The 13,568-nt window shown below is 35.6% G+C and overlaps 1 protein-coding gene across 2 annotated transcripts in view; it reads left to right on the top strand.

Annotated features, from left to right (window-relative positions):
• MFSD14B (major facilitator superfamily domain containing 14B) overlaps positions 1 to 13,568 on the top strand; it is an 86,268-nt gene that overhangs the window by 44,571 nt on the left and 28,129 nt on the right. For both annotated transcript variants that reach the window (XM_044756581.2, XM_044756580.2), the window contains one exon: positions 8,540 to 8,602. In XM_044756581.2, coding sequence (XP_044612516.2) covers positions 8,540 to 8,602 — 63 coding nt within the window. The remainder of the gene's footprint in view (positions 1 to 8,539; positions 8,603 to 13,568) is intronic.

Genomic DNA, 13,568 nt, shown 5'->3' with positions numbered 1-13,568 from the left:
AAAAAAAATTGCTCTGAATAATATTTTATATTTCTCAGTGTAGAGGTTTTTCACTAGATTTATTCATAGGCATTTGATGGTTTTTATGCTATTGTAAACAATGTAGTTAATGGTTCATTTTTTTATTGCTGATACGTAAAACAACAGTTTGTTTTTGTGTTTTGACCTTGTGTGTAATGATTTTGGTAAATTCACTGATTAATCCTAATAGTTTAATCTGTAGATTTTTATACACACGTTCATATCTTTTGTGAATAATGACAGTTTTTAACTTCTTTTTCTTTTCTTATTGCATCGACTATGACAGTGTTGAATAGAAGTAACCATAGTGGGCATCCTTATCTCATGGATGATCTCTGGTGGAGAGCAATGTAAAATTCACCACGAAGTATGATGTTTGCTGTAGATTTGTCTTTGTAGGTACTCTTTATCATAGGAAGGAAGTTCCCTTCTCTTCCTTTGTTAGAGTTGTTTTCATGAATGAGTATTAAATTTTATCAAATGAAGTTTCTGCATATAAGCAGATAATAATTAGATTTTTCTCTTTATCCTGCTAATGTGGCCAGTTATATTAACTTTTGAACGTTAAGCCACCCTTGAATTCTTGGAATAGCTTTCACTCACTTAGTTGTGATATATATATTTTTTAGATATTGCTGGGTATGATTTACTAGTATTTTGTTAGTGTCCTTGCATCTATGGTCATAAGATAGTGGTGTGTGATTTTTCTTTTCTTGTAATGTCCTCATCATGTTTTAGTATTAAGATTTTTCTTGGCCTTATAAAAATTAATTAGGAAGTATCTCTTTCTAGTCTCTGGAAAAGTTTGAATGAAATTGCTGATATTTCTTCTTTAAATGTTTGGAAGAATTTGCTAGGGCTGAAGGGTTTTTTTGTTTGTTTATTTTAGCAAGGATTTTTAATATTTAATTTTTAAAAATGAATTGTGACTATTTAGATTTTCAGTTTCTTCTAGTGTCTGTTTTGTTAACTTGTATTTTTCAAAGAATTTCTTCACTAAATATATAAGAATCTAGTTTATTGGCAAAATGTTGTTCATAACGTCTCCATTCTTTTTTTTTAATGGAGGTATAATTGACATATAACCCTAGTTTTTTATATATATATATATAATATATATTTACTATATAGTATATAAATAATATAATTTATATTAATAATTACATGTATATTAATTTCAGGTGTACATCATGATTCAGTATTTGTATATATTGCAAAATGATCACAATAAGTCTAGTTAACATCCATCACCATACATAGTTACAAAATTTTTTTTTCTTGTGATGAGAACTTTTAAGATCTACTTTCTTACCAGCTTTCAAATATGCAATACAGCGTTATTAACCATAGTCACCATGCTGTACATTACATCCCATGACATGCTTATTTTATAACTGGAAGTTTGTACCTTTTGACCCCTGTCACCCATTTCACCCAGCCCCACTCTCCGCCTCTGGCAATCACCAATCTGTTCTCTGTATCTCTGAGCTTGGTTATTTTTTTTTAGATTTCACATATAAGTGAGATCATACCGTATCTATCTTTCTCTGTCTGAGTTATTTCAGCTAGCATATGCCTTCAAGGTCCATCCATGTTGTTGCAAATGGCAAGATTTAATTCTTTTTTATGGCTGAATGATATTCCGGATCTGTAAATAAATAGAATAAATGTATATATGGAGATATATATTTATATATAAAACACAATTTCTTTATCCAGTCATCCGTTGATGAATACTTTGGTTGTTTCCATATGTTGGGTGCTGTAAATAGTGCTGCAGTGAACATAGAGGTGCATGTATCTTTTTGAGTGAGTGTTTTTGTTTTCTTTGGATAAATACCCAGAAGTAGAATTGTTGGATCATATGATAGTTCCATTTTTAATTTTTTGAAGAATCTCCTTACTGTTTTCCACAGTGGCTGCACCAATTTGCATTCCTAGCAAGAGTGCACAAGGGTCCCTTTTCTCCACATCCTTGCCAACATTTGTTATTTCTAGTCTTTTTGATAATAGCTATTCTAACAGGTGCGATATCTCATTGTGGTTTTGATTTGCATTTTCCTGATGGTTAATGATGTTGAACATCTTTTTATGTACCTATTGGCTATCTGTATGTCTTCTTTGGAAAAATTTCTGTTCAGATTTTATGCCCATTTTTTAATCAGATGGTGGCTCTTTTTGCTGTTAAACTGTGTGAATTCTTTGTATATTTTGAATATTAACCCCTTATCAGGGATATGATTTGCAGATATTTTCTCCCATTCACTTAGTTGGCTCTTCATTTTGTTGATAGTTTCTTTGCTGTGCAGAATCTTCGTTCTTTTCTTCCTCCCTCCCTCCCTCCCTTCCTTCCTTCCTTATCTCCCCTTCCCTCCCCTCCGAGGAAGATTCACCCTGAGCTAACATCCACTGCCAGTCTTCTTCTATTTTGTATGTGAGCCACCATCACAGCGTGTCCATTGATAGACAAGTGGTGTAGGTCCGCTCCCAGGAAACGAACCCTGCACTGCCAAAGTGGAGCACGCTGAACTTAACCATTAGCCACTGGGGCTGGCCCTCCTCATTCTTTTTTTTTGTGTTTTCACTTTGCTTTACTAATTTTATTCTCATGAATACAATAGTTGTTTTTATATATGTATTTTTTATTGATGTCATAATAGTTTATAACATTGTGAAATTTCAGTTGACATTATTGTCAGTCACCATTACCCTCTAGTAACCACTAATCTGCTCTCTTTGTCCATGTATTTGTTTATCTTCCAGATAGGACTGAAATTATATGACATTTGTCTCTCTCTGTCTGGCTTATCTCACTTAACATAATACCCTCAGGTTCCATCCATGTTGCTGCAAATGGGATGATTTTGTCTTTTTTTATGGCTGAGTAATGTTCCATTGTATATATATACCACATCTTTTTTATCCATTCACCTATAGAAGAGCACTTGGGTTGCTTCCACTTCTTGGCTATTGTGAATAATGCTGCAATGAACACAGAGGTGCATAGGTCTCTTTGTATTGATTTCAAGTTCTTTGGATAAATACACAGTAGTGGAATAGCTGGGTCGTGTGGTATTTCTATTTTTAATTTTTTGAGAAATCTCCATACTGTTTTCCATAGTGACTGCACCAGTTTGCATTCCCACCAGCAGTGTATGAGGGTTTCTTTTTCCCCACATCCTCTCCAACATTTCTTGTTTTTTGTCTTAGTAATTATAGCCATTCTAACAGGTATAAGGTGATATCTCATTATAGTTTTGATTTGCATTTCCCTGATGATTAGTGATATTGAACATCTTTACACGTGCTTGTTGGCCATCTGTATATCTTCTTTGGAAAAATGTCAGTTCATATCCTCAGCTCATTTTTTGATCAGGTTGTTTGTTTTTTTGTTGAGTTGTGTGAGTTCTTTATGTATTTTGGAGATTAACCCCTTGTTGGATATATGATTTGGAAATATTTTCTCCCAGTTGATGGATTGTCTTTTTGTTTTGTTCCTGGTTTCCTTTGCCTTGTAGAAGGTCTTTAGTCTGATGTAATCCCATTTATTTTTTCTTTTATTTCCCTAGCCTGAGTAGATATGGTATTTGAAAAGATCCTTCTAAGACCAGTGTCAGAGAGCATACTGCCTATATTTTCTTCTGTGAGTTTTATGGTTTCACATCTTACCTTGAAGTCTTTAATCCATTTTGAGTTAATTTTTTTGTATGTGTATGTGAGGAAGATTTGCCCTGAACTAACATCTGTTGCCAGTCTTCCTCTTTTTGCTTGAGGAAGGTTGTTGCTGAGCTAACATTTGTACCAATCTTCCTCTGCTTTATGTGGGATGCTGCCACAGTGTGGCTTGATGAGCGGTACTAGGTCTGTGCCTGGGATCTGAACCTGTGAACCTTGGGCCGCCAAAGCAGAGCATGCAAACCCAACCACTATGCCACCAGGCTGGCACCTATTTTGAGTTAATTTTTATGTATGGCAAAAGGTAATGGTCTACCTTCATTCTTTTACATGTGGCTGTCCAGTTTTCCCAACACTATTTATTCAAGAGACTTTCTTTCTACATTGTATGTTCTTAGCTCCTTTCTTGAAGGTTAGCTGTCCAATACATGTGGTATTATTTCTGGGCTTTCAGTTCTGTTCCATTGATCTATGTGTCTGTTTTTGTACCAGTACCATGCTGTTTTGATTACTATAGCTTTATAGTTTTCTTTTGAAGTCAGTATTGTGATGCCTCCAGTTTTGTTCTTTTTTCTCGGGATTACTTTAGCTATTCAGGCTCTTTTGTTGCCCTATGTGAATTTTAGGATTCTTTGTTCTGTTTCTGTGAAGACTGTCATTGGGATTCTGATTGGGATTGCATTGAATCTGCAGTTTGCATTGGGTAGTATGGACATTTTAACTGTGTTTATTCTTCCTTTTTTTTTTCTCCCCAAAGTCCCCCGGTACATAGTTGTATATTTTAGTTGTGAGTGCCTCTGGTTGTGCTGTATGGGACACTGCCTCAACATGACCTGATGAGCAGTGCCATGTCCAAGCCCAGGATCCAAACCGGCAAAACCCTGGGCTGCCGAAGTAGAGCATGTGAACTTGACCACTTGACTGCTGGACCAGCCCCCTATTCTTCATTCTTGATATTAGTAATTTGTGGGGGTTTTTCTTGGTCAGTCTTAAGAGTATATCAATTTTACTAATCTTTTCAAAGAAGTTACTTTTGGCTTTGTTGTTTTTCATTATTGAATGTTTACATTTTATTTCATTGATTTCTGCTTTTTTAATACCTTATTTCTTTGGGTTATTTTGCTGGTCTTTTTTCTAGAGTCTTTAAATGGAAGCTTAGAACGTTGATTTCAGCCCTTTTTTGGTTTTCTTCTTCTTCTTCTTACTTTTTTTTGAGGAAGATTAGCCCTGAGCTAACATCTGGTGCCAATCCTCCTCTTATTGCTGAGGAAGACTGGCCCTGAGCTAACATCTATGCCCATCTTCCTCTACCCCATATGTGGGACGCCTACCACAGCATGGCTTGCCAAGCAGTGCCTTGTCCACACCCAGGAGCCAAACCGGTGAACCCCCAGCTGCTGAAGCAGAACGTGTGCACTTAACTGCTCTGCCCCCGGGTCAGCCCCCCTTTTTTGGTTTTCAACTGCATGTATTTAAAACTTTAAATTTCTCCATCAGCATTGATGTAGATATAACTCATGAGTTTTGATATGTTGTGTCTATTGCTTTTAGTTCATTCTTTTTTCTAATGTTCCTCGTTATTTCGTTTTTGATTCCCAGGTTATTGGAAGTATATTGTCTAATTTTTAAACATTTGGGGGATTTTTTAGCTTACTGTGTTGTCAGAGATCATATTATGAATTATTTCAAAGAAACTTTTTCTTCTTCTTCTCCCCAAAGCCCCACAGGACATAGTTGTATATTCTAGCTGGAGGTCCTTCTGGTTGTGCTATATGAGATGCCGTCTCAGCATGGCCTGATGAGTGGTGCCATTTCCACCCCCACCATCCAAACTGGCAAAACCCTGGGCTGCCGAAGCAGAGTGCACAAACTTAACCACTCTGTCACAGGGCCAGCCCCTGTGAATTATTTCAGTTCTTTGAAATTTGTTGAAGCTTGCTTTATATCCTAGTATGTGGTTAATTCTGATAAGTGTTCCATATGACCTGAAAAGAAGAAATATCCTGTGATGTCTACCTGTTCTATCATCTGTTGAGAGAAAGGTATTTCTCTTCTACCTTTTGCATCATGGTTGTGATGAAATTCTATATATTTTTAAACACTACAATACATTGTTGTATCTTACACAGTCAGTGTTCAGTTAGGTTTACCCTAATATTTATCCATTCTTGTGCTCTTCTTCCTCTTTCTTTGTGTATTTCTGTGTTTTCTTCTGTAGTCAGTTCTTGAAGACTTTCCTTACCTGTTTTCTTTTGCTTTGTTTGGTGCTGGTCCCTGTGCAGTGCGTTGTTTTTAAAGCATGTGGCATCTTGAATCTGTTGGAGGACACTTACACTTATTTTAAAGCTCTCTTCTGTTTCCTACCATAATTTGGTTATTTATCAGTAAGATAGATTATCCTTTTCTTTTTGTGTTCTTTTTTGTGGCTTTCCTCAAATTTTTTGTTGAGTTTTATATGTGTATATTTACAAATGTGGGAGTAGATCAGGGATTGTAAAAACAAATGTCTTCTGGGTGTGCAGCTCAATAAATGCATACTCTGTCATTCATACATGGATACAGTTTCACCAAATTAAAGAGGTTGTCTCTTATAAGTAATTGTGTGTTTGGATCATTTTGAGTGTAGAATTGTTTTAGGAGAGGTCAGAGGTTGGTAATGTGAGGATGGAGCTGGGTGCAGCGGAGGATCGGCACTCCTGACCCTTTTCCAGCATAAGGGCAGCCCTGGAGTTGTTGGTGCAGTGTTCACTGGCACTCACCCAACCCTCTGTTTCCCACTGGCAGGAACCATGAGGAAGCCTGTGGGCAAGGAGAGTTTGAGAAGTGTCTGAGGGTTCTCAGCCTTGGTCTGACAGAGTACAGAGGGAGAGGATGGGGCTGAGACAGTGGATAAGTAACTGGAACACCCAGGATCAGAGAAACGTGCTTAAAAATATACTGACTTTTGTGTTTTGCTCTTTCACCATATTTTTGTGATGCATGTGACAAATTAAGTTATTAAACAATTATCATAATGATTTGTATTCCTTTTTCTTTAAAGAAAATTTCTATATCTCTGTATCCTATGAAATTTTTTATTGTTGGATGATTTTTCTGAGAACTATTTTTCTTTATTCTTTATTACATTTTGTATCTTGGACCTTACATGTGGATTATTTTCTTTCTTCCAGAAATCTATTTTTTATATTTCATTAGTTGGAGTCTATAAGTTAAGAAACTCATTACTATAAGTTAGTAAACTAGTTTTTGCTAGATCAAAAACTGTGTATATTTGCCTTTGTCCTCAAAGGACATTTTATTTTTATTTATTTATTTATTTATTTTAAATCAGGGGAGGTCTTTTTTAATTTTAATTTTTTTTTATTTTTTTTGAGGAAGATTAGCCCTGAGCTAACATCTGCTGTCAATCCTCCTTTTTGCTGAGGAAGGCCAGCCCTGAGCTAACATCCATGCCCATCTTCCTCTACTTTATATGTGGGACGCCTGCCACAGCATGGCTTGCCAAGTGGTGCCATGTCAAAGGACATTTTAACTGGGTATAGAATTTTAGGTTGGCATTTGTTTTCCTCATTACGTTGATGATAGAATAGCATGTTCCTTGTTTGGGTTCCATGGTTACTGTTATGAAGCCATCTCTTAGTCTACCTGTTCCCCCTTTGAAGGCAGTCTGTCTGTATTTCTCTTTTTGCTTTTAAGAATTTTTCTTTGGTTTTCTGCAGTTTTATTTTGATTTTGAGTGTGGATTTCTTTTTATACTGCTTAGAATTTGTTAGGCTACTTTAATCTCTGCATTGATGTCTATCATTGGTTCTAGTACATTCTCAGCAATTAACTTGCGAAATACTGTCTCTGCCTCAATCTCATTACAGGACAAGTTTAATTGAACTTGTATCACACTTTATATTAGATCCTCTGTGTCTCTTACTTTCTCTTTTGTATTCTTTTTGTGTCTCCATGCTGCCTTCTGGATGGATTCTTTTGACCTACGTTTGGGTTCAGTAATTCTTTCCTTAACTTTGTCTAATCTTGTTAATCATATCAATAAAGTTCCTAAGTTAATATATTTTTTCTCTTCTGGAATTTTCTTTTTTCCGTCTGCTGTGTACCTTTTTACAGTTTCTAATTCAAAAGTTTCAAGGTTATTTTCTACACCTTGGAACAAAGTAAGCATATTGATTTTAAAGTCTCTGTTGAATAATTCCAAAATGTCAAGTATTTTGAGAGTCTGTTTCTGTTCTGTATTTTTGTTTGTTTGTTGCTATTTCTTGCTCATGATGTCTTATTTCCTTTTGTATCTGATTACTTTTGATTATGTGGTGGTCATTATATTTGAACAAATATATGTATAATTGATTTGAAGCCTAGATGATCACCTTTTCAGAAGTGATTTTAGATTTTTTCCTGCTAGGCATCTGGAGGTGCTACCAGTTTGGAATCACTGTAATCCAGTTTTAAGACTTAAGGTTTCCTGGACTACCTAGGTCACATGAAGCTGGGCTGCAGGTTTATACCTGAGTTTGTATAACCCTTTGGTGGTACCTGCTTAAAATTGTTGGTGATTGAAGGGGGAGCCAGTTAACAATTTATTTTTGCTGCAAACGCTTTTATAGCAAAAGCAACTGAGTGCTGGGCATACGTTTTTAGGTTGTTGCCTTATTTAGATTTCTCCCTCACTATGTTCTTACCTTTTCATACTTTTAGGGTATTTTGCATATTTCATTGATACTTAAAAATTTTTTCAATCCAGAGTTCATCTTATTTTTCTATCCTGCCATTAACAGAGGCAGAAATCTTTGTTTAATTTGCTTTTGAATTTGTCTTGACATTTGTTTGCTTTTTGTAGGTTCTACATGAAACATTTCCTCAACACACATTCCTCATGAATGGTCTCATTCAAGGTGTAAAGGTAAGAACAAATTTTTGGGTGGTTCGTGATGAACCAAAACCAGGAATCCATAGTTTAACTCTGAAAGTTTAAATGGGGCTTATGGAAACAATTATTATTTGTTCTGGAGACCTAAATCTAAATTTTTCGCTGGATTATCAAAGTCGAAATAAAATACAATGCAAATCCACAAAGCATAGAATGGTTTACTGGTAAAAAACAGTCCTTCATTTTTATTAACACGTACATAGCAGTTTAAAAGGGTTTAATTATGTGAACTTTTAATTGCTCTGCCTGTCAACAAGAATAAAATGGGCAAGTGTCAGTGTCTTCTTTTGAGATAGACTTTGAGATTGAGGAAGAAGGAAGCATCAAGATTTACTTGAGTATGTATATTTTTTTCAAGGCTGGTGTTCTAGCCACCACTTTCTGAGTTGTCAAATACTTGACTTAGTTAGCCTTAATTCATTGTTTAAATCTTAATGTGATATTTATCAGAAAAGCTTATAAATAAGAGGTTAAAATATAGTGTTATGTTCCAGTCCTATTTACAGTGAAGTATACAGGTATAGCATCTAATTTGCCCTTCCCAGCTCAGATAATATCAATCTGTGCATAATTTTAGTTTGCGCTGAACAGCATACTTAAGATTCAGATTATGCCCTAGTAATTTGCTGAATTCAGCCGTAGGAATTTGTTGAATTCATAGCTTTAATGAATACTACTTATTATTTACCTATTTCAAAAAGAATTTGGGAATGCTTACAATAATAACATAAGTAAAACAGGGCAATTTAAATAAAGGTTAAAACAAGAAGCTTTTAATATTCTTTGAGAAGAAGAGGAATGTTATCAAGAATCTGGCATGTGGTCGTTTAAGCACCAATTTGTGAGCAGCATAGATAAAAAGAAAAACTAAATAAATGAGAGAGAGCATTGATAAAAATATAATGTAACTATATCCTTACAGTAGATTTTTGGAGAAGCTACTCCATAGATCTTTTGTCTTGTGGACTAATAAAATGTGTTTTAGTCTGGTTCTGCAAAATAAAACTAACTATGTCTATACCCTACAGCCAAGCAGCCTGTTACACTTTCACCTAGAGTCATCCACAATGTTATTCTAAAAAAACATAAAACAAAAAGTATTTGGAGTGATTCAAGGGCTTAGGCAAGGACTTATTTAACTTCAACAACGATTAAACTTTAATGAAGACTTTAATAATTGGTTATTATTTCAGGGATTCGCGTATCATGAAAGAACCCTACAGCAAAACATAGCTCTATTAAGTTATCTTAATATGCATGTGAGTACAGTGGAATCAATACGACTTCAGATTGCTTTAGCTTTAAATCTCTGTTCTGAACTTATTAACTATGTTACTTCGGTTGTATAATTTAACCTCCCTAACCTCAGTTTCATTATTCATGAAATGAGAAAGATAAAAGATCTTTTTAATAGGATGATTATGAGGATTAGATGAGCTAGTATATGTAAAGCTATTAGCACATATTCCATGTGCTAAATAATAAATGTTGCAAAGAAAAATACGTAAAAAACAAAAATATTAGAAGAAAATCTTCTGAAAGAAAAATGGTGGCCATTTTTCTTACCAGTTTGGGGGAAGATTTTCTTTTTTTAGAAAAAGAATTCATAAAGGAAAAGATTGAGTCATTTACATCAATATTTTAACTTTGCTAAGTCCAAACCACGATCATAAAAATTAAAAGACTAATGACAAAATGTTATTTGCAACCTGTGTAGTAGAAGGAGGAATACATAAAAGCTCTCTCAAAGCCATAGGAAAGTGATATCTCAGAAGGGCAAAGGAGGGTGAAAGCTGTCAGTTTACAAAAGATGTCAGTGTAAAAATAAGTTTGTCACTCTTAGGCAATGAATCCTAAATTAAATGCGATAATATTTTCACATATGCATTGGTAGAAAGTTTAAACTGACAAGAACTAGTTCAGTGTGTGGTAAATTGGGTCCCCATGTACTGTTAATGAGAGGATAAATTGGTATAGCTTTTGTGGAAGGCAGTATTTTAAAAGCCTTAAAAATATTCACATATTTTGACAGTAATTCCATTTCTAGAAAATTCTTCTAATCAAATAGAGTTATTCAAAGTTTCAGGTAAAGGACTATTTGTAATAGTAAACATGGAAACAATTAAAATGCCTTAAATTTAAAAGAATAAATATGTTGTGGTACAGCCGTAGGATGTAATACAGGCACATAAAGAACACATTTTTGAAGAACATCATATAATTTTTGAAAGGAAAAGGATATAAAGCTATGCAGTATGATTCCCGTTTTGTTTTGACCAGAATACATGTATATAAGCAGGAGAAAAAAAGAGTTAATAAGAAGGAATCATCTGAAGTTTGAAAGTGTGGATTTATGGATGATTTTTAGTTTTCTTCTTTATATCTTTTGTTCATCTTTGTAGAATTTCTGCAGTTAACTTTTACTTTGTAAGTTTACTATCATAATTCTGTGGAGGAGAAGATTTAGATTGGGGTGAACATCATTAAAGCTTACAAGAGTAAACTGTTCTGTGAATTCTCTGGTTTTAGTTTCTTTTTTGCAGCAGCAGCAGCAGCAGTAGCAGTTTTGTTGAGATATAATTCACATACCGTGCAAGTCCTGGATTTGAAGTGCACATTCAGGGGCCGGCCCTGTGGCCAAGTGGTTAAGTTCTTGTGCTCCACTTGGTTGGCCCAGGGTTTCGTGGGTTTGGATCCTGGGCCATGGACATGGCACTGCTCATCAAGCCATGCTGAGGCGGTGTCGCACATAGCACCGCCAGAGGGACCTACAGCGAGAATATATAATTATATACTGGGGGGCTTTGGGGAAAGTAAGAATAAAAAGAAGATTGGCAGCAGATGTTAGCTCAAGTCCCAATCTTTAAAAAAAAATAATAAAGTGTACATTCATTGCTTTTTAGTATATTCCCAGAGTTGTGCAGCCATCAGCATATAATCAATTTTAGAACATTTTCCTCACCTTAAAAAGAAGTTCTGTACCCATCAGCAGTCACTCCTCATTTCCTCCCAACCTCCTCAGCCTTAATCAAGCGCATATCTACTTTCTGTCCGTATAGTTTTGCTTTTTCTGGACATTTCTTATAAGTGGAATCATACAATATAACAGTCTTTTGTGACTGGCTTCTTTCACTTAGCATAATGTTTTCAAGGTTCACCTGTGTTGTAGCACATATTAGTGCTTCATTCTTTTTGTGGCCAAATCATATTCCGTTGTATGGCTCTACCATGGTTTATCCATTCATCAGTTGATGAACATTTGGGTTGTTTCCACTTTTTGGTTACTATGAATAATGTTGCTGTGAACATTTGTGTACAATTTTTCATGTGGACATATGTTTTCACTTAATCCTAGGTATATACCTAGGAGTAGAATTACTGAGTCATATGGTAACTTGATTTATTTTTATTATGTTTTCAAATTAACTTCTTTCTTAACCCTGTTTTTGACAAGTAGTATGTGTTCCTCATCTCCTAGACTTCTGAAAGATAGGTGGCTGAAGCCTTCAACAACGATTTCTTTTATCTCTACAGTCACTCCCTTGATGATATCATCAGACTTATCACTTTCAACTCTGAAATAAATATCTTCCTAAACCTTGGCCCAGAACTCCAGAATAGTGTATCCAGTTGCCCAATTGACCTCTCTATCTCCTTGTCTGATAGGCATCTCAAAGTTAAGGTCTCCAAAATGAAGCTCCTCATCTTCCCCTGCAGCCTGACCTCCTCACAAGTATTCCTCATTTCACTTACTGATCATGCCATCCTTGCTGAGACCAAAATCCTTGGAGTCAGTCTTGACTCCTTTCTCTTCTACATCCCAAACCCAATACATCAGCAAATTCTGTGGTTCTACCTTCAAAATAGATCTATAATCAAAACACGTCCTCGTTCCCCTTCAGCAGAGATACTCATATACACCAGATTGTCGCTTAACCAACTCCACCAGACCCTGTTTTCTCCTCTGGCAGCATCCCTGTTCTCTTTTCCACCACTCCTTGCTGACCTCACTCCAGCCACAACTTGCTCAGCCTGTGCTTGCCTGAAAGCTTTGCAGGGACTGTTTTTTCTGCTTGGATTGCTTTTCCCCAGATATTGGTGGGCCTCACTTCTAACTCTCAGTTCTTCACCCAGATGTCATTTTTCAGTGAAGCCTTCACTGGCTACTGTCTCGAGTAATGTATCCTGTTCTCATCACTCCCAGTCCCCCTTTTCTGCCTTGTTTTTCTCCAAAGCATTATCATCTCACCTCTGACATGCTATAGATTTTGCTTTATCTTTATCTTGTTATCATGTGCCTTCCTCACTCCTCCTCTTTTAGACTGGAAGTTTCTTGAAGGCATGGATTTTTGTTTGCTTTACTTACTCCTATCCCCAGCACCTAGAACAACAGTTCTTGGCACACAGTAAAGATAGGTGCTCAGTAAATATTGTCATATTAACATTTGTTTCCAGTCTTTCTCTATGGTTGTTTTTTTTTTTTTTTTTTTGAGGAAGATTGGCCCTGAGCTACAATCTGCCACCAATCCCCCTCTTTTTGCTTGAGGAAGATTGTTGCTGAGTTAAAATCAGTACCAATCAGTGCCAATACAAGTTTTCCAAAGAGGCAAGTATTTTGTTAGGTTGTATTTTAGCATCTTAATAAAAAAGTAGGTCCTTCCCATATCTATCATTGTTACTGAGTGTTTGATTTAAATAATATCATTTAATGAATGGATTTGTCAACCAATTATGAGGTAGGCTCTGACAGACGTAAACAAAAAGAAGTTTATTTGGGGTTTGTTAAGACTGCAGCCCAGGAACACAGATTCAAGCAGTACTTGAATTGTGTTCCAGCCATTGAAGGGAGAAGGAAAGTTTTACAGTCATGGCTAACAAACACAAATAAAGAAAAAAGGGAAAGGAATATCTTTTAACAAATTCCAAGTGCAAGGTAGTC

The sequence above is a fragment of the Equus asinus genome, chromosome 23 (assembly GCF_041296235.1).
Source record: "Equus asinus isolate D_3611 breed Donkey chromosome 23, EquAss-T2T_v2, whole genome shotgun sequence".
NCBI lineage: Eukaryota > Metazoa > Chordata > Mammalia > Perissodactyla > Equidae > Equus > Equus asinus.
The sequence above is the reverse complement of the archived record's forward strand: the minus strand, read 5'-3'. Positions and strand labels throughout refer to the sequence as shown.